The following is a 24,096-nucleotide window of genomic DNA, read 5'->3' as shown; positions in this document are numbered from 1 at the left end:
CCCTCCTCACAATGTCCCATGCATGCTGCCCCTCCTCACAGTGTCCCATGCATGCTGCCCCCTCCTCACAATGTCCCATGCATGCTGCCCCCTCCTCACAATGTCCCATGCATGCTGCCCCTCTCCATGAGCTCCTAATGCTGCCTTCCTCTTTTGCATAATGACACCTCCATGCTGCCCATTCATCATACTAAGACCACCACACTAACGCTTATGCTGAGACACCCCCCCCACACACACTACCCCACTCTTGATATTGACTCCCCTACATTGCTCCACTCCATACTGAGCCCACACATGCTGCCCCTTGTCCGTAATGAGCTCCCAATGCTGCCCCCCTCTCATTCTGAGTCCTTACACTCCCCCCATCGATTTTGTCTTTGCACTATCCCTCAACCATTATCCTCTGTCTCTAGCATTGGCCCCTCTCTCCCATTCCCCCAGGAGCAACCTCTCTCCCCCACCTTCAGCAGCAGCCTCTCCCCCAGCATCAGCCTCTCTTCCCCAGCCTCCCCCAGTTTCAGCCTCTCTCCCCCAGCTTTCCCCAGCATCAGCCTATCTGCCCCCAGCATCAGCCTCTCTTCTCCCAGCCTCCCCCAGCATCAGCCTCTCTCCTCCCAGCCTCTGTCCTCCCAGCCTCCCCCAGCATCGGCCTCCCCCAGTATCAGCCTCTGTCCTCCCAGCCTCCCCCAGCATCGGCTTCCCCCAGCATCAGCCTCTGTCCTCCCAGCCTCCCCCAGCATCAGCCTCTCTCCTCCCAGCCTCCCTCAGCATCAGCTTCCCCCTCCCAGCCTCCCCCATCATCAGCCTCCCCCAGCATCAGCCTCTCTCCTCCCAGCCTCCCCCAGCATCAGCCTCCCTCAGCATCAGCCTCCCTCCTCCCAGCCTCCCACAGCATCAGCCTCCCTCCTCCCAGCCTCCCCCAGCATCAGCCTCCCCCCTCCTAGCCTCCCCAGCATCAGCCTCTCTCCTCCCAGCCTCCCCCAGCATCAGCCTCCCTCAGCATCAGCCTCTCTCCCCCGAGCCTCCCGCAGCATCAGCCTCTCCCAGCATCAGCCTCCCCCAGCATCAGCCTCCCTCCTCCCAGCCTCCCCCAGCATCAGCCTCCCCCCTCCTAGCCTCCCCCAGCATCAGCCTCTCTCCTCCCAGCCTCCCCCAGCATCAGCCTCCCTCAGCATCAGCCTCTCTCCTCCGAGCCTCCACCAGCATCAGCCTCCCCCAGCATCAGCCTCCCTCCTCCCAGCCTCCCCCAGCATCAGCCTCCCTCCTCCCAGCCTCTCCCAGCATCAGCAGCATCAGCCTCCCCCCTCCTAGCCTCCCCCAGCATCAGCCTCTCTCCTCCCAGCCTCCCCCAGCATCAGCCTCCCTCAGCATCAGCCTCTCTCCTCCGAGCCTCCCGCAGCATCAGCCTCTCCCAGCACCAGCCTCCCTCAGCATCAGCCTCTTTCCAACCAGCCTCCCCCAGCATCAGCCTCTCTCCTCCCAGCCTCTCCCAGCATCAGCCTCTCTCCTCCCAGCCTCCCCCAGCATCAGCCTCCCTTAGTATCAGCCTCCCTCCTCCCAGCCTCCCCCAGCATCAGCCTCTCTCCTCCCAGCCTCCCCCAGCATCAGCCTCTTTCCTCCCAGCCTCCCCCAGAATCAGCCGCTCTCCTCCCAGCCTCCCCCAGTATCAGCCTCTCTCCTCCCAGCCTCTCCTAGCATCAGCCTCCCCCAGCATCAGCCTCTCTCCTCCCAGCCTCCCCCAGCATCAGCCTCCCTTAGCATCAGCCTCCCTCCTCCCAGCCTCCCCCAGCATCAGCCTCTCTCCTCCCAGCCTCCCCCAGCATCAGCCTCTTTCCTCCCAGCCTCCCCCAGCATCAGCCTCTCTCCTCCCAGCCTCCCCCAGCATCAGCCTCCCTCAGCATCAGCCTCCCTCCTCCCAGCCTCCCCCAGCAGCAGCCTCCCTCCTCCCAGCCTCCCCCAGCATCAGCCTCCCTCTTCCCAGCCTCCCCTAGCATCAGCCTCTTTCCTCCCAGCCTCCCCCAGCATCAGCCTCCCTCAGCATCAGCCTCCCTCCTCTCAGCCTCCCCCAGCATCAGCCTCCCCCCTCCCAGCCTCCCCCAGCATCAGCCTCCCTCCTCCCAGCCTCCCCCAGCATCAGCCTCTCTCCTCCCAGCCTCCCCCAGCATCAGCCTCCCTCCTCCTAGCCTCCCCCAGCATCATCCTCCCCCAGCATCAGCCTCCCCCCTCCTAGCCTCTCCCAGCATCAGCCTCCCCCTCCCAGCCTCCCCCAGCATCAGCCTCCCCCCTCCTAGCCTCCCCAGCATCAGCCTCCCCCAGCATCAGACTCTCTCCTCCCAGCCTCCCCCAGTATCAGCTTCTTTTCCCCCAAGTCTCCCCCAATATCAGCCTCTCTCCCTCCACCACATGCGCAGATCTCCAGTCTGCATTAGAGACACCCCCACGCTTCTTATGAATCTTCAGCTCTGCGAGCACTTACCTGCTCCAGGGCCCGCTGTCATCTTCCTGGCTCACGTGAGTATCCTCTTCTGACACCGGCTTCCATCGCGGCGTCCTCTGCGGCGTCCTGCTGTGAGCTCTGCATGTGAAATCCACACAGCATTGGACGCAGCACAGAGGAAGGAGTGAAATGGCGCGCCTGTGACCCCGAAAGTGCAGGCGCCGGCAGTTCCGGGGTCAATCAGCTCTCTGTGCCCGGCCGCCGCAGTTTGTCTGCATTGACGTCTTAATTGATGGAGGTGCGCCTCTCCCCCCCCTCCGAAAATACAGCGGATTTAATGGATATGTAAAAAAAAAAATTTTTTTTTTACTGCCAGAAGGTGCCGCCCCCCCGCATCCTGCCGCCCCAGGCACGGGACCACGGGTGCCTAATGGTAAATACGGCCCTGCCCATGTATATAACATGGAGGATGGTACAACACCCAGTGCTAGGTCCCGTCTGTGCTCCAAACTGCTGTTTGAAGTTTGCCCCATGGATTTTGCCCAATTTCACAATGCCCCTATGGATTTTGCCCTAACAAACCCCTGAGAGACTGTGCCCAGTCCCATGAATCATGAGTGGAGGGAGGGTGGACGGATGACCCAATGTACCGGTTGGGACATGTTTTGTTCTTTCTGGATGAATAGTTTTAAGGACTGTAATACCACCATCGCAGCAGATGGGAGACATTGTCAAAACCACAGGGTGGTCTTCGTTACGTCGTCTGGAGAAGGACTGTGACCTCGGACTGGAAGGGTAACTCTTGGCCCATGGGCCTGTTTTTTTGAACACAGACTTTGTTTGATTTGGAGAGTTAGGATGGTGTGGCTTGAAGACAGAAAATGTAGAGACCCCAGAAAAGAAAATTTGATAGAGATTTATTGTGGGTTTTATTACCTGATTTTATTATGTTGCAGATTTTTGCATTGCTGAAGACGGCCACGGTTAAAGTGGGGAGGAATGTAGGAAGGTGGACTGTGACCTGCAACCCCTGGAAGACTTTCATGTTTGTGTTAAGTATATACTGTATATTTATATGTGTAGTAATGACAATGTTTGCTATCAGCAAAATGCAACGTTTAAAACGTGTGTTCAGTAAAGCATTTAAAGTTTGCAACCGTTTTGGATTCATCTGTAGTAACTCAGAATATAACATCACACGGTGTGAACAAGATCCAGACGGCCGCCTAACGGCAGCCTAACCATCAAGGAGTCCCACTGCAACCCGGTAACACCTCCATACCCACTCCACTAAGCACTCTTTCCCTCCTGTCTGTAGTGTGCCAGGGCTGGTGCATGACTGCATCCATCACCCATGTATACTGACCCTGGCTACATTACACTCTGGCAGTCACTGTCACTTTCAAATTGCAGGCTGGTTTAGTGCGTGGCACAGCTGTTGTCCAGATTCCTCCCGCACTTTGAAAGTGACTGTCGCAGTGCGGGGCACGGTCATGCCCCACACTCCGTCCGCATTTTGAGGGTATGTGCCCATGATCATTATTAGCAGTATTTTGGATGCAGTCACACACAGTGGGGTGATAGGAGCCCACTGAGAACATCCCCAATGTCCTCACCTACTAACGCCCCTCCATACGGTGCCTTCCCTCCCTGAGGAGTCACACACAGTGGGGTGATTGTAGGTGAGGACCCTGGGGATGTTCTCAGTGGGCTGCTAGTGCCCCTCCATACTGTACCCTCTGGAGTCACACACAGTGAGGTGATAGTAGGTGAGGACACTGGGGATGTTTTCAGTCGGCTGCTAGTGCCCCTCCATACTGTGCCCTCTGTAGTCACAAACAGTGGGGTGATTGTGGGTGAGGAACCCTGAGGATGTTCTCAGTGGGCTCCTAGTGCCCCTCCATACTGTGCCCTCTGGAGTCACACACAGTGGAGTGATTGTAGGTGAGGACCCTTGGGATGTATTTAGTGGGCTGCTAGTGCCCCTCCATACTGTACCCTCTGGAGTCACACACAGTGGGGTGATTGTAGGTGAGGACCCTGGGGATGTATTCAGTGGACTCCTAGTGCCCCTCCATACTGTGCCCTCCCTCTTTGCAGGACTCACAAACAGTGGGGTGATTGTAGGTGAGGACCCTGGGGATGTTCTCAGTGGGCTCCTAGTACCCCTCCATACTGTGCCCTCCCTCACTACAGGACTCACACACAGTGGGGTGATTGTAGGTGAGGACCCTGGGGATGTATTCAGTGGGCTCCTAGTGCCGCTCCATACTGTGCCCTCCCTCCCTACAGGACTCACACATAGTGGGGTGATTGTAGGTGAGGACCTTGGGGATGTATTCAGTGGGCTGCTAGTGCCCCTCCATACTGTACCCTCTGGAGTCACACACAGTTGGGTGATTGTAGGTGAGGACCCTGGGGATGTATTCAGTGGGCTGTGAGTGCCCCTCCGGAGTCACACACAGTGGGGTGATTATAGGTGAAGACTCTGGGGATGTTTTCAGTGGGCTCCTAGTACCCCTCCATACTGTACCCTCCCTCCCTGCAGGAATCACACATAGTGGGGTGATTGTAGGTGAGGACCCTGGGGATGTATTCAGTGGCTTTCTAGTGCCTCTCCATACTGTGCCCTCTGGACTCACACACAGTGGGGTGATTGTAGGTGAGGACCCTGGGGATGTTCTCAGTGGGCTCCTAGTACCCTTCCATACTCTGCCCTCCCTCCTTGCAGGACTCACACACAATGGTGTGATTATAGGTCAGGACCCTGGGGATGTATTCAGTGGGCTCCTAGTGCCACTCCATACTGTGCCCTCCCTCCCTACAGGACTCACACATAGTGGGGTGATTGTAGGTGAGGACCTTGGGGATGTATTCAGTGGGCTGCTAGTGCCCCTCCATACTGTACCCTCTGGAGTCACACACAGTTGGGTGATTGTAGGTGAGGACCCTGGGGATGTATTCAGTGGGCTGGTAGTGTCCCTCCGTACTGTACCCTCCGGAGTCACACACAGTGGGGTGATTATAGGTGAAGACTCTGGGGATGTTTTCAGTGGGCTCCTAGTACTCCTCCATACTGTACCCTCCCTCCCTGCAGGAATCACACACAGTGGGGTGATTGTAGGTGAGGACCCTGGGGATGTATTCAGTGGCCTTCTAGTGCCCCTCCATACTGTGCCCTCCGGAGTCACACACAGTGGGGTGATTGTAGGTGAGGACCCTGGGGATGTTCTCAGTGGGCTTCTAGTGCCTCTCCATACTATGCCCTCTGGAGTCACACATAGTGGGGTGATTGTAGGTGAGGACCGTAGGGATGTTGTCAGTGGGCTTCTAGTGCCTCTCCATACTATACCCTCCCTCCCTGCAAGATTCACAAACAGTGGGGTGATAGTAAGTGAGGACCCTGGGGATATTCTCAGTGGGCTTCTAGTGCCTCTCCATACTGTGCCCTCTGGTGTCACACACAGTGGGGTGATTGTGGGTGAGGACCCTGGGGATATTGTCAGTGGGCTCCTAGTGCCCCTCCATACTGTGCCATCCCTTCCTGCAGGACTCACACACAGTGGTGTGATTGTAGGTGAGGACCCTTGGGATGTTCTCAGTGGGCTCCAAGTACCCCTCCATACTGTGCCCACTGGAGTCACACACAGTGGGGTGATTGTAGGTGAGGACCCTGGGGATGTTCTCAGTGGGCTTCTAGTGCCTCTCCATACTGAGCCCTCTGGAGTCACATACAGTGGGATGGTTGTAGGTGAGGACCCTGGGGGATGTTCTCAGTAGGCTTCTAGTGCCTCTCCATACTATGCCTTCTGGAGTCACACACAGTGGGGTGATTGTAGGTGAGAACCCTGGGGATGATCTCAGTGGGCTTCTAGTACCTCTCCATACTGTTCCTTCTGGAGTCACACACAGTGGGGTGATTGTAGGTGAGGACTCTGGGGATGTTCTCAGTGGGGTCCTAGTACCCCTCCATACTGTGCCCTCCATCCTTGCAGGACTCACACACAGTTGGGTGATTGTAGGTTAGGACCCTGGGGATGTTCTCAGTGGGCTTCTAGTACCCCTCCATACTGTGCCCTCCATCCCTGCAGGACTCACACACAGTGGGGTGATTGTAGGTGAGGACCTTGGGGATGTATTCAGTGGGCTGCTAGTGCCCCTCCATACTGTACCCTCTGGAGTCAGACACAGTTGGGTGATTGTAGGTGAGAACTCTGGGGATGTTCTCAGTGGGCTCCTAGTACCCTTCCATACTCTGCCCTCCCTCCTTGCAGGACTCACACACAGTGGTGTGATTATAGGTCAGGACCCAGGGAATGTATTCAGTGGTCTCCTAGTGCCCCTCCATACTGTGCCCTCCCTCCCTGCAGGACTCACACACAGTGAGCGATTGTAGGTGAGGACCATGGGGATGTTCTCAGTGGGCTTCTAGTGCCTCTCCATACTGTGCCCACTCTCCCTGCAGGACTCACACACAGTGGGGTGACTGTAGGTGAGGACGCTGGGGATGTATTCAGTGGGCTGTTAGTGCCCCTCCATACTGTACCCTCTGGAGTCACACACAGTGGGGTGATTGTAGGTGAGGACCTTGGGGATGTATTCAGTGGGCTGCCAGTGCCCCTCCATACTGTACCCTCTGGAGTCAGACACAGTTGGGTGATTGTAGGTTAGGACCCTGGGGATGTTCTCAGTGGGCTTCTAGTACCCCTCCATACTGTGCCCTCCATCCCTGCAGGACTCACACACAGTGGGGTGATTGTAGGTGAGGACCTTGGGGATGTATTCAGTGGGCTGCTAGTGCCCCTCCATACTGTACCCTCTGGAGTCAGACACAGTTGGGTGATTGTAGGTGAGAACTCTGGGGATGTTCTCAGTGGGCTCCTAGTACCCCTCCATACTGTACCCTCCCTACCTGCAGGAATCACACACAGTGGGGTGATTGTAGGTGAGGACCCTGGGGATGTATTCAGTGGGCTCCTAGTGCCCCTCCATACTGTGCCCTTCCTCCCTGCAGGACTCACACACAGTGGGGTGATTGTAGGTGAGGACCCAGGGGATGTTTTCAGTGGGCTCCTAGTACCCATCCATACTGTGCCTTCCCTCCTTGCAGGACTCACACAGTGGGCTGATTGTAGGTGAGGACCCTGGGGATGTATTCAGTGGGCTCCTAGTGCCCCTCCATACTGTAGCCTCTAGAGTCACAAAGTGGGGTGATTGTAGGTGAGGACCCAGGGGATGTTCTCAGTGGGCTCCTAGTGCCCCTTCATACTGTGCCCTCCCTCCCTGCAGGACTCACACACGGTGGGGTGATTGTAGGTGAGGACCCTGGGGATGTATTCAGTGGGCTGTTAGTGCCCCTCCATACTGTACCCTCTGGAGTCACACACAGTGGGGTGATTGTAGGTGAGGACTCTGGGGATGTTCTCAGTGGGCTCCTAGTGCCCCTCCATACTGTGCCTTCCCTCCCTGCAGGACTCACACACAGTGGGCTGATTGTAGGTGAGGACCCAGGGGATGTTCTCAGTGGGCTCCTAGTACCCCTCCATACTGTGCCTTCCCTCCTTGCAGGACTCACACAGTGGGCTGATTGTAGGTGAGGACCCTGGGGATGTATTCAGTGGGCTCCTAGTGCCCCTCCATACTGTAGCCTCTAGAGTCACAAAGTGGGGTGATTGTAGGTGAGGACCCAGGGGATGTTCTCAGTGGGCTCCTAGTGCCCCTTCATACTGTGCCCTCCCTCCCTGCAGGACTCACACACGGTGGGGTGATTGTAGGTGAGGACCCTGGGGATGTATTCAGTGGGCTGTTAGTGCCCCTCCATACTGTACCCTCTGGAGTCACACACAGTGGGGTGATTGTAGGTGAGGACTCTGGGGATGTTCTCAGTGGGCTCCTAGTGCCCCTCCATACTGTGCCCTCCCTCCCTGCAGGACTCACACACAGTGGGCTCATTGTAGGTGAGGACCCTGGGGATGTATTCAGTGGGCTCCTAGTGCCCCTCCATACTGTGCCTTCCCTCCCTGCAGGACTCACACACAGTGGGCTCATTGTAGGTGAGGACCCTGGGGATGTATTCAGTGGGCTCCTAGTGCCCCTCCATACTGTAGCCTCTGGAGTCACATAGTGGGGTGATTCTAGGTGAGGACCCTGGGCTTCTAGTGCCCCTCCATACTGTAAACTCTGGAGTCACAAAGTGGGGTGATTGTAGGTGAGGACCCAGGGAATGTTCTCAGTGGGCTCCTAGTGCCCCTCCATACTGTGCCCTTCCTCCCTGCAGGAGTCACACACAGTGCAGCCTGGAGGGGAGGGCTTGGGAAAGTAAGCTGCTCTTCCACAGGGCTGGCAGCTGCTGCCAAGGGGCGGGGGGAGGGATACAGTCTCCGGAGATTACAGGGAGACAACAGTACGAGGAGGGCTGATAATTACACCGGAGCAGGATCCGGTGCCCTGGCTGCCAGTGACGGATTCCTGGTGACCCTGGCACCTCCTGTGCTGCTGTCAGGTAAGCGCCTGACTCCCTGGCTGTAGGGAGCGGCGGGCAGTGCCACCTGTTGTCGCCCCTGCAGTGTGTGCGCTGGTGTCCTGTTACCATGTGCTTGTGTTGTCTTCAGCGTTGCTGGGGGCAGGTCCTGTGCAGTTCTCAGGGCACCTTATGGACAGTGCCCAGTGTACAGCAGGCATATGGGGCAGGGCAGCCAGTATATATAGCAAGCGTCGCTTCTGCCAATGTGACTGACTGATGAAAGTTTTCAAGTGCTGTGAACAATGCAGGTATCATTGGCACGTTGTGCCACATCAGATACTTTATGTTCCTTGGTTCCCTATGGCATTGTTGTGGGCACATTTCCAATTTTCTTATCATTTCGTGCCTAGCACCCGGTGTTATCGGTGTCTTTACGTGTCATGCTGTAGGTGACATATTTAATATTTTTGTTTATGTCTGTAATAAATACAAAACAAACTGAAAAGCCAAGACTCCGGATATTCACGATTATATGACCGCTTCTGTCCTAAACGTTATCAGAATATGGTTCTGTCGTGACTTCTTGGTGCCATTCTTGTGTATTTCTCAGCCCTACCACTGATGCCCTCTCAGGTTCTACCACTTAGGGCTCATTCAGACATCTGAGTCTTCCATGAGAAAAATAGACCGTTTTTTTGGGACCAGCCTTTGATCAGTGTTAATCAAGTGTCTTCAGTTTTTCTTGTACTTGAAGAAAAAAGGTTCTCCACCTTCTACTTTCTAACAGGCCACCATCAGATCAAGATCACACATCTCTGGCACCAAATCGTACCTCTGAATGGGTGACCTCCACTCTTCTTCCGGCGTCTGAATGGGTGACCTCCACTCTTCTTCCGGCGTCTGAATGGGTAACCTCCACTCTTCTTCCGGCGTCTGGATGAACGACCTCCATTCTTACTCTGACGTCTGAATGAGTGACCTCTACTCTTCTTCTGGCATCTGAATAGGTGACCCCCACTCTTATTCCAGCAGTCTGAATCGACAACCTCCACTCTTACTCTGTCATCTGAAAGAGAAACCTCCACTCTTACTTTGGTGCCTGAATGTGCGACCTCCACTCTTACTCCAGCATCTGAATGGGCAACCTCCACTCTTACTTTGGCGTTTGAATGGACGACCTCCACTCTTACTCCGGCGTCTAAATCGGCGACCTCCACTCTTACTCTGGCATCTGAATGGGTGACCTCCACTCTTATTCTGGTGTTTGAAAGAGCAACCTCCACTCTTACTTCGGTGTCTGGATGGGCGATCTCCACTCTTAGCACGGTGTCTGAATGGCTAACCACAACCTCCACTCTTGCTCTGGCTTCTGAATGGGCGACCTCCACTCTTAGGCTATGTGCGCACGTTGCGTATTTGCATGCAGTTACGCTGCGATCTGCACCGCAGCGTAACTGCATGCGTCCTGCGTCCCCAGCATAATCTATGAAATTATGCAGGAGACGTGCGCACGTGGCGTCTTAGAGCGCAGCGCTTCAGCTGCTGCCCGAAGCGCGCGTTCTAAGAAGTGACATGTCACTTTTTTCCTGCGCTCTGCATGCTCCTGCAGCTCCTGCTCTGTCTATGGGAGGGGCTGCAGTCAGAGCGCATGGAATCGGCTTTTTTTTTTCACTATGGACTCTTTCTGCAGCGATTTGAAGCGCACGTGTGCTGTTCAAATCGCTGCAGAAATTTCTGCAGGGCCAGTACATAACGTGCGCACATAGCCTTACTCCGGCGTCTGAATCGGCGACTTACACTTTTGCTCTGTCGTCTGAATGAGCAACCGCCACTCTAATGCGGGCGTCACACGAGACGATATATCGTGCGATATGTCATCGGGGTCACGTCGTTAGTGACGCACATCCGGCATCGTTTGATATATCGTAGCGTGTGACAGCTACGAGCGATGGTGAACGAGCAAAAATACTCACCTTATCGTTGCTCGTTGACACGTCGTTCATTCTCAAAAAGTCGTTTCTTCTTCTGTGCGCCGTTTGTTCATTGTACCCGGGACACCCCGGAAACGATGAACACAGCTTACCTGCGTCCCGCCAGCAATGTGGAAGGAAGGAGGTGGGCGGGATGTTTACGTCCCGCTCATCTCCCTCCCTCCGCTTCTATTGGCCAGCCGCTGTGTGACGTCACTGTGACACCGAACGTCCCACCCCGTTCAGGAAGTGGATGTTCGCCGCCCACAGCGACGTCGCTCAGCAGGTAAGTGCGTGTGACAGGGGTTTAATGACTAATTATCCGTGACGCACAAACGACGAGGGCGCACGATAGATCGTCTTGTGTAACGCCCGCTTTACTCTGGCGTCTGAATCGGCGACCAACACTCTTACTCCGGTGTCTGAATGGGCGACTTCCACTCTTACTCCGGCGTCTGAATGGGCAACCTTCACTCTTACTCCGTCGTCTGAATGTGCGACGTTCACGCTTACTACGGTGTCAGAATGGGCAATGTGCACTATCACTCTGGCGTCTGAATAGGCGACCTCCACTCTTACTCGGGTGTCAGAATGGGCGACCTCCACTCTCATTTTGGTGTCAGAATGGGCGAACTACACTCTTACTACGGTGTCAGAATCGGCGACCTCCACTCTACCTCCGGTGTCAGAACAGGCGATGTCCACTCTCCCTCCGGTGTCAGAATAGGTGACTTCCACTCTCACTCCGGCGTCAGAATGGGCAATATCCACTCTTAAGGGTGCTTTTCACGCTGCAACATCGCTACCGATATATCGCCGGGGTCACGGTGTTTGTGACGCACATCTGGCGTCGTTAGCGACATCGCAGCGTGTGACTGCTAGGAGCGACGATCAACGATCGCAAAAACGGCAGAAATCGTTGATCGTTGACACATCGCTCCTTTTCATAATATCGTTGGTTGTGCATGCCGCTGGTTGTTCCTCGTTCGTGCGTCATCACACATCGCTATGTGTGACACCGCAGGAACGACTAACATCTCCTTACCTGCGGCCACCGGCAATGAGGAAGAAGGAGGTGGGCGGCATGTTCCGGCCACTCATCTCCGCCCCTCCTCTGCTATTGGGCGGCCGTTTTGTAACGTCGCTGTGACGCCGATCGCACCTCCCCCTCGATGAAGGGATTGTTCGGCAGCAACAGCGACGTCGGAGAACAGGTATGTGCGTGTGACGCTGCCGTAGCAATAATGTTCGCTATGGCAGTGATCACCACATATCGCACCAACGACGGGGGCGGGTGCTATTGGTCGCGACATCGCTAGCAATCGCTAGCGATGTCGCAGCGTGTAAAGCACCCTTTACTACGGTGTCAGAATGGGCGACCTCCACTCTCACTCTGGCGTCTGAATGGGCAATCTCCACTCTAAAGGCCACAACCGTCGGTTGTGCGTCACGGGCAAATCGCTGCCCGTGGCGCACAACATCACTAGTAACAGTCACACATACTTACCTGCCTAGTGACCTCACTAAGCGGCCGCCCAATAGCTGAGGGCGGAGATGAGCGGGCCGAACATCCCGCCTAACTCCTTCCTTCGTCATTGCCGGCGGCCGCAGGCACAGTGATGTTCCTCGTTCCTGCAGTGTCACACATAGTGATGTGTGCTGCCGCAGGAACAACGAACAGCCTGCGTCCTGCACCAGCAACAATATTCGGGAATAGAACAGGAAAGAACAATACTGTACAACGACTCAGTTGCAAAAAACACTTCAATTTTATTTATATAGGAAAAAGTTTTTTCATACAAATAGCAAAAAGCGATAAAAAGTAGAGACAGATGGTTTATGCCACCAGGTGGCGCTCTCACCACAACATACGGCAGGTAAAGTACACATGCAAAAATAATGTTAGCAAGTACACAGCCTAGGGCTCACCTAAAGAGATGTGGCCCATGGTAGGGTACAATACAAAGGTAGTAGTGCAAAAAACCGCTGATCCAAGATACCAAAGAATCAATATGCCTAATGGCTAAAAATATCCCTCGATCAGCAGTAGTACTGTTACCATACCTGGAGACGTGGTGGGAACCCTGAACCCCGACCTATAGGTTTCGTTAATGGTTCTTCTTCCGGGGGTGGTCTCTGGGTAAAACAGTAACCCTTTTAAATAAAAACTCACCAATCACGACCCATAAAAGGTCCACCACTTAGGTAGTAAGATATATAGTATAGTCCCCTGATGGAAGTAACCAAAACCCTGATTGGGGGATAATCGCAACCTCCCATCCATACGTCATAACGAGGGATGTTAAACCGGAAGCGGAAGTGACGCGCCAAGCACGTCACTCCCATCATGCCCCACGCGTCACGCACGTTACACCGGAAGTGGAAGTGACGTGCTAAACACGCCACTCCCATCATGCCTCACGCATCCACATGCTGCACCGGAAACGGAAGTGACGCGCTCAGCACGTCACTCCCATCATACCTCACGCGTCCTCACACCAACGCTAAACCTAACATTATTTTTGCATGTGTACTTTACCTGCCGTATGTTGTGGTGAGAGCGCCACCTGGTGGCATAAACCATCTGTCTCTACTTTTTATCGCTTTTTGCTATTTGTATGAAAAAACTTTTTCCTATATAAATAAAATTGAAGTGTTTTTTGCAACTGAGTCGTTGTACAGTATTGTTCTTTCCTGTTCTATCATTATCTGTATATGGCTCTATCCATATTTAAAAAATGGCACGGGATTGGTCGTGTCTTTTGGTATTCTGTACTTAAATATTCGGGAATAGAAAGACGCGTCAACGATCAACGATAAGGTAAGTAATTTACATCGTTAATGGTCGTTCCTGCGTTTCACATGCAATGACGTCGCTAACGAGGCCGGATGTGCGTCACGAATTCCGTGACCCCAACGACATCTCGTTAGCGATGTCGTTGCGTGTAAAGCGGCCTTTACTCCGGTTTCCTAGCATGCATCAAGTGCTGTAAAGTTTCTCTGTGCCTGTCATTATGTGGCAGTAGGCATCCCCCCTAGTCCCACAGCTGACAGAAACTGTGAGGAAGACTAGAGCAGTTCATCATCGTCACCTAGCAGATGTCTGCTTTCATATTTCCGAAGCAGCGCTGCGGCTGGTTGTTATGGGCATCTGCTCCTGTTCTCCCTTAAGAACCATTTTATTTCCTTCATCTTTTGTCACGGGAGCAATTCTAGTAATAGAATACAACCCCTTAGCGTATCTGCACACAACGTCTTTTTCAGGTGGATTCTGCTTTCAAAGCCACCAGAAAAAGCGTTGGCAGTCAAAAGAACGTAGTGCACTTTTATGTCAAATCTACTAGTTGTTCATATATCTTCATATATATATTTTGAGCATCTTTTAACATCTTCAAGTCTGTGAAACCTGCTTTAAAAACACTAAAGGGGGCTTTACACGCTGCGACATCGCTAGCGATTGCTAGCCATGTTGCGAGCAATAGCACCCGCCCCCGTCGTTCGTGTGACATGTGGTGATCGCTGCCGTAGCGAACAATATCACTATGGCAGCGTCACACGCACATACCTGTTCAGCGACGTCGCTGTTGCTGCCGAACAATCGCTCCTTCAAGGGGGAGGTGCGTTCGGCGTCACAGCGACATCACAAACCGGCCATCCAATAGAAGAGGAGGGGAGGAGATAAGCGTCCGGGACATGCCGCCCACCTCCTTCCTTCCTTCCTTTCCGGTGGACGCAGGTAGGATGATGTTCGTCGTTCCTGCAGTGTCACACATAGCGATGTGTGGTGCCGCAGGAACGAAGAATAACCAGCGGCATGCACCACCAATGATATTATGAAAAGGAGCGACGTGTCAATGATCAGCGATTTTTGCCGTTTTTGCGATCGTTGATCGTTGCTGTCACACACTGCGATGTCGCTAACGACGTCGGATGTGCGTCAGAAACATTGTGACCCCGACAATATATCGTTAGCGATGTTGCAGCGTGTAAAGCACCCTTAAGGGTACGTGTCCACAATTTGGGTTAGTAGTGTGACGCCCCTGGGCTTTGGGGTACTCGGCCCCGGGCGCAAGGTGCGCAGTGTGGGAGATCAGTTGTGGTCGCGACCGATGCCCCATTCCGTGACCCTGGGAGTCGGTCCGAGTAAAAAGGGGGTAAAAATAAAAGAAAAGGGAGAAATAAAAATAAAGAGTTTTTCAACCACACCACTTGTGGTGTGCGGCCAAGTTATTTGAAGCAGGGTCTTGCTGGGGCTGGTGGAGTATTGCAGCTTAGGTGATTTGGGCCCTCCGCAAGCAGGGCTAAGCCCAAGGGGTGGATAATGGGGATTGTAGTGTGGAACCGTCTGTGTAAGTGTACGGAGGCGATAAGGAAACAGTCCACACCAGTATTGCAGTTTTAACTTGCCTTGTCTTTACTTGGTTTCAGTGCTTAGACCCGCTGGTGCCGGTTCCAGATGTCCCCGCTCCCCTTGTTCTGTGTGTCAGTTGGGACCTGGGGTAGCTGTCCTCCGTGCACTCTCGTTTGTATTGGGCTCCCGTGACTTACAGCTTCTTGGGAACCCCTCCGTTTCTGTCTTGGTCCTATTGCAGGCAGCCTGGACTATTTAATCAGGATCAATCCCCGGTCCCCTCTTTGCTGCTGATGCTTCAGACTCTTTGGTTGGCGATGGACCCTGGAGATCTTCTTGCCTGGCAGATTTAACAGCTGACCATAAAGTGTCCCGCTGTCCTAGGGTCTGCACCCCGCCTCGTGCTGAGTCCTGTGAGCCTAGGTTCCAGACTTCCACAGGCGCCCTGCGGTTCCTGGAGTTTCCACTTCCACAGGTAACCCACGGTTCCTGGAGTTCTGGTTCCTTACTCCACAGTCGCTCACTCCTGTTACAGCTTTCCATTGTTACTGCAGGTCTTTTTCTTTCTTTCTGTACTTTTACTCTCTCCTTCACTTCCTTGACTTAACTCCACTACTACTTTCTCTTTTTAACCACTTCCTCCTGCCAACTTCCCAACTGACCACTGGCCCCTCCCCTCGCTGGGTCTCTCGCTACAGATTGGGTGGCGACTATCCAATCAGTGCCCATCCTTTTTACCTGTTGCTAGGCAGTCTCCCAGTCTGGTGTTGGGGTATGTGTGTGTCCTGAAGGTGCTGGTGTGTTGGCTGGCACCGATATTCCGGGATTTGGGTTTCCACGTTCATAGTTTATGGCACCTGGTAACGCAGGAGTGCTACAGGAGCATTCTGGATGCAGCAAACCCGGACCGCAGGTCAGTAAACGCAGCGTTAAAAAAGAAGCACAGCAAGGAAAATGCTAAACTATTAAACTACCATGCTTGCTCTCTCTCCACTTCTAAATGCGGCATTTCTACTCCAGAGTTTGCCCTTCTCAATACTAGCAATTTGAGCATTGTCACAATTTTTGAATTTTTGAATATGAATATGAATATAATCTCTGAATTTGAATATCGGTACTGCAATTTCAGGAACTTGTTGATCATTATACATGTTTCAGTAGCTATGAAAATGTCTAATAATTGATATACTGCTTGTATGTGACACCTGCTGGCTGCTTTCTCTACATGACTTGTTATGTGACTCTATTTTGTTATTTTGTTATTCTGTTAATTTTCAATAAAAATAGATTGAACTTAAAAAAGAAGCACAGTGGGCATGGGACTTTTATTTGTCCCATCCACTGTGCTTCTACTATACAATGCAGCGTTTCGGACACAGCAAAAATATGCTGCGTCCAGATTGCTACTAATTCTGATTGTGGACACGTACCTTACAAGAATTGACATTCTGTCGATTTAAACCCAGAACAAATCTGCAAGGAGAAAATAAGTAACACAGGCATGACATTTCATAGTGCTACATAAATGGCTGCAGATGGATATATCATTGGTGCAACCTGTGCAGGGCCCTAGAGGTCAGGGGGCCCATTTCTACCTCCAGAGCAGGATAAATTGTGTATTTTGATGAGCTCTTGGGCTATATAGGGCCCATATATTGTTCTTGAACAGGGGCCCTTTTGTATCTGTGTCTGCCAGTGAGCTACTTCCTTTGACAAAGAGCTACCGGAAGAACAAGCAGGGATTCAAAAAAAGGCAGAGGAACAAAAGATGTAATTGCTAACATTAGATGGATAATGGAAAAGGCCAAATAATATATTGAGGAGCGTTATTGTTTTATCGACTACAGCAAAGCCTTTGTGTTGATCACCAGAAACTTTGGAATATCATGAAGGATATGATATGGGTGTGCTAAGTCATCTGATCAGCCTCATTAGCAATCTTTACGTTAAACAAGAAGCAACAATATGCACGGAAAACGATGACACTGTATAAGTAGAGCAAGGTGTCAGACAATACTGCATCCTGTCACCATTTCTCTTCAGTTTATTTGCAGAAGCCATTTTCAGGAAGGCTGGACTTGCTGAAAAAGAAGAATGAATCAAAGTTACTGAACGAATCATCAATAATCTTAAATATGCAAATGATACAACATGGATAGCAACAAGCATAGATCGAATGAAGGACTTATTACAGAGTATCAAGATAGAAAGCTCAAAAATGGCACACCTAGTCAGTACAAAGAAGACATAGATATTGACTACCACCAAGTACAGCCTGGACAAATTTGAGATGGATGATGATGAACTGGAAGTTGTAAAAAACTTCAATCTACTCAGATCAATGATCACTCAAGATGACGACTCAAGAGTCAGTAGGAAAATAGCTTGACGCAAATCAACAGTGAAGTCACTGGAAAAGATCCTCAAATCCTGGAACATTTCACTGGTGACGAAGACATGGCTCATACATAGTCTATTCTATTCTGTGGTACCATAGGAATTTGAAACCTGGACGATAAACAAGACAGAAGAAGAATCAACGCCTTTAAAATGTGGTGCTTGAGAAGGGTGTTCTCAATACCATGGATGGCAAAAAGAACAAAGAAATCAATTTTGGAACAAATCAAGCCAGAGATGTGACTTGAAGCTAGAATTACCAAGCTATGACTTGCCCACGTCGGACACATCATACAAAAAGTGCAATCACTGCAGAAGCAGCGTGGTCAACCAGAATGTCTATCTCCTACTTCTCCTTCATCTAAGTGCAGAGGAAGATCTTCTTTTATCTGCAGATATGACTGCAGCAGCTGAATATTCTATGGGCATTATTGGAGTTGTGACATACACAACCCAATCAGAGGAGCAACCCCCAATATCAACTTTAAAAAACAGTATTACCATATATGCTCTTGTCTCTCTTTTTTGTTTATCACTGGAGAAGGACATCATGGTTGGAAGAAGAGATGGAACAATGTGAAGAGGAAGACAAGCAATCCGATGGCTTGATACTATCAATATAACAGCAGAGAAGACCCTGGTGGACCTATCTTCTAGCCTTGCACAAGTTCGATCTTTCTACAGAGCATTCATCCATCATGTCACCCTGCCCCTTAATCAGACTTAAGGCCAATAAAGAAAGAAAGAGCACTACATTTCAGGATTTTCATTCACTTTGCAGGCATCAGGAAACCCTTCAGATTTTGTGACAAATATGCACAGAAAAAAAGGCACCAAATCTGCAATGAGTGTACAGGTCTTATTGCATTATATGGGTGAATTCCATTGACAGGCTCCTTTCAAGTGATCCCCAAAAATAGCCCAACGACATGGTGTCTTTTTCCTGTGCCTCCCAGAGATCTGTAATCTATGGGGAAAGTGAGCAGCAAGTGTTTAACTCATCCCAGAGGAAATTACCATTAAATTCTGCCATCCATGTAATGTGAATGCTGGATTCTCCAGAGACTTTCTGCACTCCGGCTCATTGATGTACCCTCAATAGGGTATTCCATTATGATGCAGCATATTGGGTAACCCTACAGCACGATGGGCTTTCTCACGATCGTCTTGATTTGCCTGTTTTTCTGAGGCAGACATCACATGCTGCTGTGCCTCCCTGAAATATCGGCATGAGTATCTTTATTTTGAGTAAGGCGTGTGATCCTCTTATTTAGAATAGCCGGCCATGGCATTCTGAGTTTAGAGAGGAGGTAATGAAGCGTGCCAAATTGACTATTTTAACTTGTGCAAACATTATATAACTGAATGTGGCTTTGTCTTACGGATGTAGGAGGATGAAATCCTCACAGCTTTCTGTCTACTTTTCTATTTCAGCTCAGGGATGTCCCATAGTTTCAGGTAAACCACAGTCGCTGGGAAGGAATACTATGGTGATTGTATGCTCCTCGATTTGAAGAAAGGATTTTATAAAGATATTTTACAAGAGATCGCCATGGAAATGTCACAAAAGCAGCCAATTGGGTAAGTAGCACGTTTATTACCACAGCATTCGTACCTGGGTGATTGCAAAGAAATACTATAACGCAAGTGTGTGATACTCTATGTGTCTGACAGCTAGGTAGGTCTCATTTCAGTTTTAGATTTTGTAGAAAATTATTTTTTGCAATGTACATGACGTGCTAAGTTGTTCCCTCTTAGGCTTCGCTCACACTTGTGTTTAAAATTGGCAAAACCAATGTGAGGAAATATCGCACTGCACTCTCACTGATGTTATTCAATGTAACAGTGTCCATCTGCGAGATATTCCTTAGCTGTTTTCAGGCTGAGAAAAAAATGGTAGCATGCTGTGTATGGCTGCATATATCGGCCAAGACTCGCCAATGCAAGTCAATGGGTGTAAGAAAAAGTCAGATGCCACACGGACCATCCATCTGCAGTCCAATTTTTCCCATGCATGTCAAAGAAAAAAAAAAAAGAATATATATATATATATATATATATATATATATATATATATATAAAACTAAAAAGCGATATATAGATAGATATTCACCAGCAATATGATGTCACAACCCCCTACATACAGTATTATATACTAGCACCCTTTACTGACTTTCTTAGTAATAATAATATTTATTCACTTATGTAGCACCATTAATTCCACAGCGCTTTACATACATTGGCAGCACTGTCCCCATTGGGGCTCACAATCTAAATTCCCTATCAGTATGTTTTTTTGGAGTTTCATGTGGCAGTAAAGGGTGTTTAATCTAATAAACAACTTAAAAAAATGATGCAGGGTCCTTCCCATTTTTGACAACCAGCAAAGGTAAAGCAGACAGCTGCGGGCTGTTGTTATCAGGCTGGAAAGGCCCATGGTTATTGAGCTGTTTCCAGACTACAAATACCATCACATTAGATACACCAATCCTGGTGCTTCACATTGGCTCTTCCCTATGCCCTGGTGCAATGGCAATTGGGTAATTATAGTTGGGGATTATGTCACCTGTGTAGTGTAACTGGCATCAAACCTTGGTGTTAGTAATAGAGATGCGTCAATCAGACATGCCCTTTACTAACCCAGAAAAGAGAAAAAAAACCCACAAAAGTAGTTTATTTTAAAAAAAAAAAAACAAAAACCAAAACTACTCCTGGACTCTTTACTAGTAACCAATTTTTTTAAAAAACAAACACAAATTCATGCAGGTTCAACGTAGTCTAGAAACTCTGACTCAGGGTACGGTTCTACTTGCACACAGCTTCCGATGCGTGAGCATTGGAAGCGATATGCTAATGACCCTCTGCTGCAGGTGTCAACTGAGGGTCATGCGATTGTGATGCGATCTTATCACAGGTGTGGAGCAGAGCGAGGAGTACTTTCTCTGCATCTCCTCCGCTGCCTGTCTCTGTGTATATATCGCACTGCACCCGGATTACATGCAATGTTTTACACACTCCAGATGGACACTGTCTCATAGTTTTGCACTAGAGTGAGAGCAATCTGATGTTTTATTGGATTGCACTCGCCCATGCAAAACGCAAGTGGAACTGTACCCAAAGTCCACAAATAGAAAAATGAGAAACAAACACAAGACACTGTCTCTCGTTCACCAAATTCTTTGAAAGCAAAGTTATGACCAAGGCCTTGATATAACATTGCTTTACGATAACTAGCTTAAAATTTCAGTTATTATAGTATGTAAAGGTTTATGTTAAGACTCATTGCATATGGATGGCATACTGTTGCTAGGCGAGAAAAAAAAATCACACTCGCATAGCACTCTCATGACATACACAGCACATTCGCAGGACACTTGCCCCACTTTACTGCATGAGTATCGTAGCAATTGTTTATACGCTAGTGGGAGCAAGGCCTAACATTGTGTCCAGCATACGTTATGTGAATTTTCTTTATATGAACTGTATAAGAACTTTACATACAATGAAAATTGAAGTTCTTTGTTTTTAGGTTGTGTATATATGACACCGTTCAAATACATTAGGATCAATCTCTTAAAGGGAACCTGTCACCAGATTTTTCCCTATGCAACTAAAACTACAACCTTCTGCATCTCCTCGGCTGCATTCTATGAAGGTGCGCCTTGTATCTGGCCCCCTTTTCAGACCGCAAAAACAACTTGATAAATATTACCTTTTTGTATGTAAATTTTTTAGTAGGGCCTAAAGGGCGAGCCCTCTTTCTCCTTCGTTCACCCCTCCTGCTGCAGTTCGCCGTCCCCTGTGTTAATTTGAATTGATGACGGCGGTCCCATCATCCTCCACGCTGTGCCGAAGTCTCGCGCATGCGCCGTTATCGTAGGCCACTATCGCAGGCCTGTGCACAAACTAACCCTTGCATGCGCCTGGGATGTATTTACTCAGGCACGAGATTATGGGTGGCGCTATGCATGACCTCACCAGCGTCATGCTAGTACCCGCCCATAATCTTGTGCCTGAGCAAATACATCTCAGGCGCGCGACCGTCGTCATCAATTCAAATCAACACAGGGGACGAAAGAGAAAGAGAGCCCGCCCTTTAGGCCCTACTAAAAAATTTACATACGAAAAGGTAATACAGTTAGGTCCAGAAATATTTGGACAGTGACACAATTTTCGCGAGTTGGGCTCTGCATGCCACCACATTGGATTTGAAATGAAACCTCTACAACAGAATTCAAGTGCAGATTGTAACGTTTAATTTGAAGGTTTGAACAAAAATATCTGATAGAAATTGTAGGAATTGTACACATTTCTTTACAAACACTCCACATTTTAGGAGGTCAAAAGTAATTGGACAAATAAACCAAACCCAAACAAAATATTTTTATTTTCAATGTTTTGTTGCGAATCCTTTGGAGGCAATCACTGCCTTAAGTCTGGAACCCATGGACATCACCAAACGCTGGGTTTCTTCCTTCTTAATGCTTTGCCAGGCCTTTACAGCCGCAGCCTTCAGGTCTTGCTTGTTTGTGGGTCTTTCCGTCTTAAGTCTGGATTTGAGCAAGTGAAATGCATGCTCAATTTTGTTAAGATCTGGTGATTGACTTGGCCATTGCAGAATGTTCCACTTTTTTGCACTCATGAACTCCTGGGTAGCTTTGGCTGTATGCTTGGGGTCATTGTCCATCTGTACTATGAAGCGCCGTCTGATCAACTTTGCGGCATTTGGCTGAATCTGGGCTGAAAGTATATCCCGGTACACTTCAGAATTCATCCGGCTACTCTTGTCTGCTGTTATGTCATCAATAAACACAAGTGACCCAGTGCCATTGAAAGCCATGCATGCCCATGCCATCACGTTGCCTCCACCATGTTTTACAGAGGATGTGGTGTGCCTTGGATCATATGCCGTTCCCTTTCTTCTCCAAACTTTTTTCTTCCCATAATTCTGGTACAGGTTGATCTTTGTCTCATCTGTCCATAAAATACTTTTCCAGAACTGAGCTGGCTTCATGAGGTGTTTTTCAGCAAATTTAACTCTGGCCTGTCTATTTTTGGAATTGATGAATGGTTTGCATCTAGATGTGAACCCTTTGTATTTACTTTCATGGAGTCTTCTCTTTACTGTTGACTTAGAGACAGATATACCTACTTCACTGAGAGTGTTCTGGACTTCAGTTGATGTTGTGAACGGGTTCTTCTTCACCAAAGAAAGTATGCGGCGATCATCCACCACTGTTGTCATCCGTGGACGCCCAGGCCTTTTTGAGTTCCCAAGCTCACCAGTCAATTCCTTTTTTCTCAGAATGTACCCGACTGTTGATTTTGCTACTCCAAGCATGTCTGCTATCTCTCTGATGGATTTTTTCTTTTTTTTCAGCCTCAGGATGTTCTGCTTCACCTCAATTGAGAGTTCCTTAGACCGCATGTTGTCTGGTCACAGCAACAGCTTCCAAATGCAAAACCACACACCTGTAATCAACCCCAGACCTTTTAACTACTTCATTGATTACAGGTTAACGAGGGAGACATCTTCAGAGTTAATTGCAGCCCTTAGAGTCCCTTGTCCAATTACTTTTGGTCCCTTGAAAAAGAGGAGGCTATGCATTACAGAGCTATGATTCCTAAACCCTTTCTCCGATTTGGATGTGAAAACTCTCATATTGCAGCTGGGAGTGTGCACTTTCAGCCCATATTATATATATAATTGTATTTCTGAACATGTTTTTGTAAACAGCTAAAATAACAAAACTTGTGTCACTGTCCAAATATTTCTGGACCTAACTGTATTTATAAAGTTGTTTTTGTGGTCTAAAAAGGGGGCCAGATACAATGCACACCTTCATAGAATGCAGCCGAGGAGCTGTAGAAGGTGGTAGTTTCAGTTGCATAGGGAAAAATCTGATGACAGGTTCCCTTTAACTGAATTGAAGGTGTGAAATGACTTGTTCAGCTATATTTCAACAGGTTCCTTCATGCATTGCCACTTTCTAGCATTGATATAGTCTCCTAAACAATTAAATTGCAACAACAAGCAAGTGATTAAAAAATGAAGACAAAGTTTTCAAAACATCTCAATATATTCAGCATTCAGTAGGAACTCCATGCACAGAAATGCACACACGTACTCACATTGGCATGCTCTAAATTAGAATATGGCTGTCTGAGAAACGTTCTGTCACATTGAATGCACTTGGGCAAACTCTTGGGATCCGCTACTGGGAGCTCGCTTTCAACCGGTAGAGTCCAGAGATGCCACAGGCCAATTTAGCATGTTTAGACCACTCAGTAGAATGAGCAACATGGCATTGTCTTGTTGAAAAACAGCTCCTGCCACACTTTGGAGTCATGGCCACACCACTGATTTCACGACCAAATCATTGTAATGCTTCACAAAGTGACATCACATGGGTCCTACTCCTGGGATGATGGTGTGAGGTGGCATTGTTTTAACTTCAAATATACTAAACATCTC

The 24,096-nt window shown here is 49.6% G+C and overlaps 1 protein-coding gene across 1 annotated transcript in view; it reads left to right on the top strand.

Moving 5' to 3' along the window:
- Window positions 1-8,817: 8,817 nt before the first annotated feature.
- Window positions 8,818-24,096, top strand: part of COBL (cordon-bleu WH2 repeat protein) — a 593,805-nt gene continuing 578,526 nt past the window's right edge. Inside the window, exons 1-2 of the mRNA XM_075315047.1 lie at window positions 8,818-8,942; window positions 19,056-19,202. Of these exons, the coding sequence (XP_075171162.1) occupies window positions 19,120-19,202 (83 nt within the window). The 5' untranslated portion in view covers window positions 8,818-8,942; window positions 19,056-19,119. The remainder of the gene's footprint in view (window positions 8,943-19,055; window positions 19,203-24,096) is intronic.

This window comes from Anomaloglossus baeobatrachus, chromosome 6 (assembly GCF_048569485.1).
Source record: "Anomaloglossus baeobatrachus isolate aAnoBae1 chromosome 6, aAnoBae1.hap1, whole genome shotgun sequence".
Classification (NCBI taxonomy): domain Eukaryota; kingdom Metazoa; phylum Chordata; class Amphibia; order Anura; family Aromobatidae; genus Anomaloglossus; species Anomaloglossus baeobatrachus.
The sequence above is the reverse complement of the archived record's forward strand: the minus strand, read 5'-3'. Positions and strand labels throughout refer to the sequence as shown.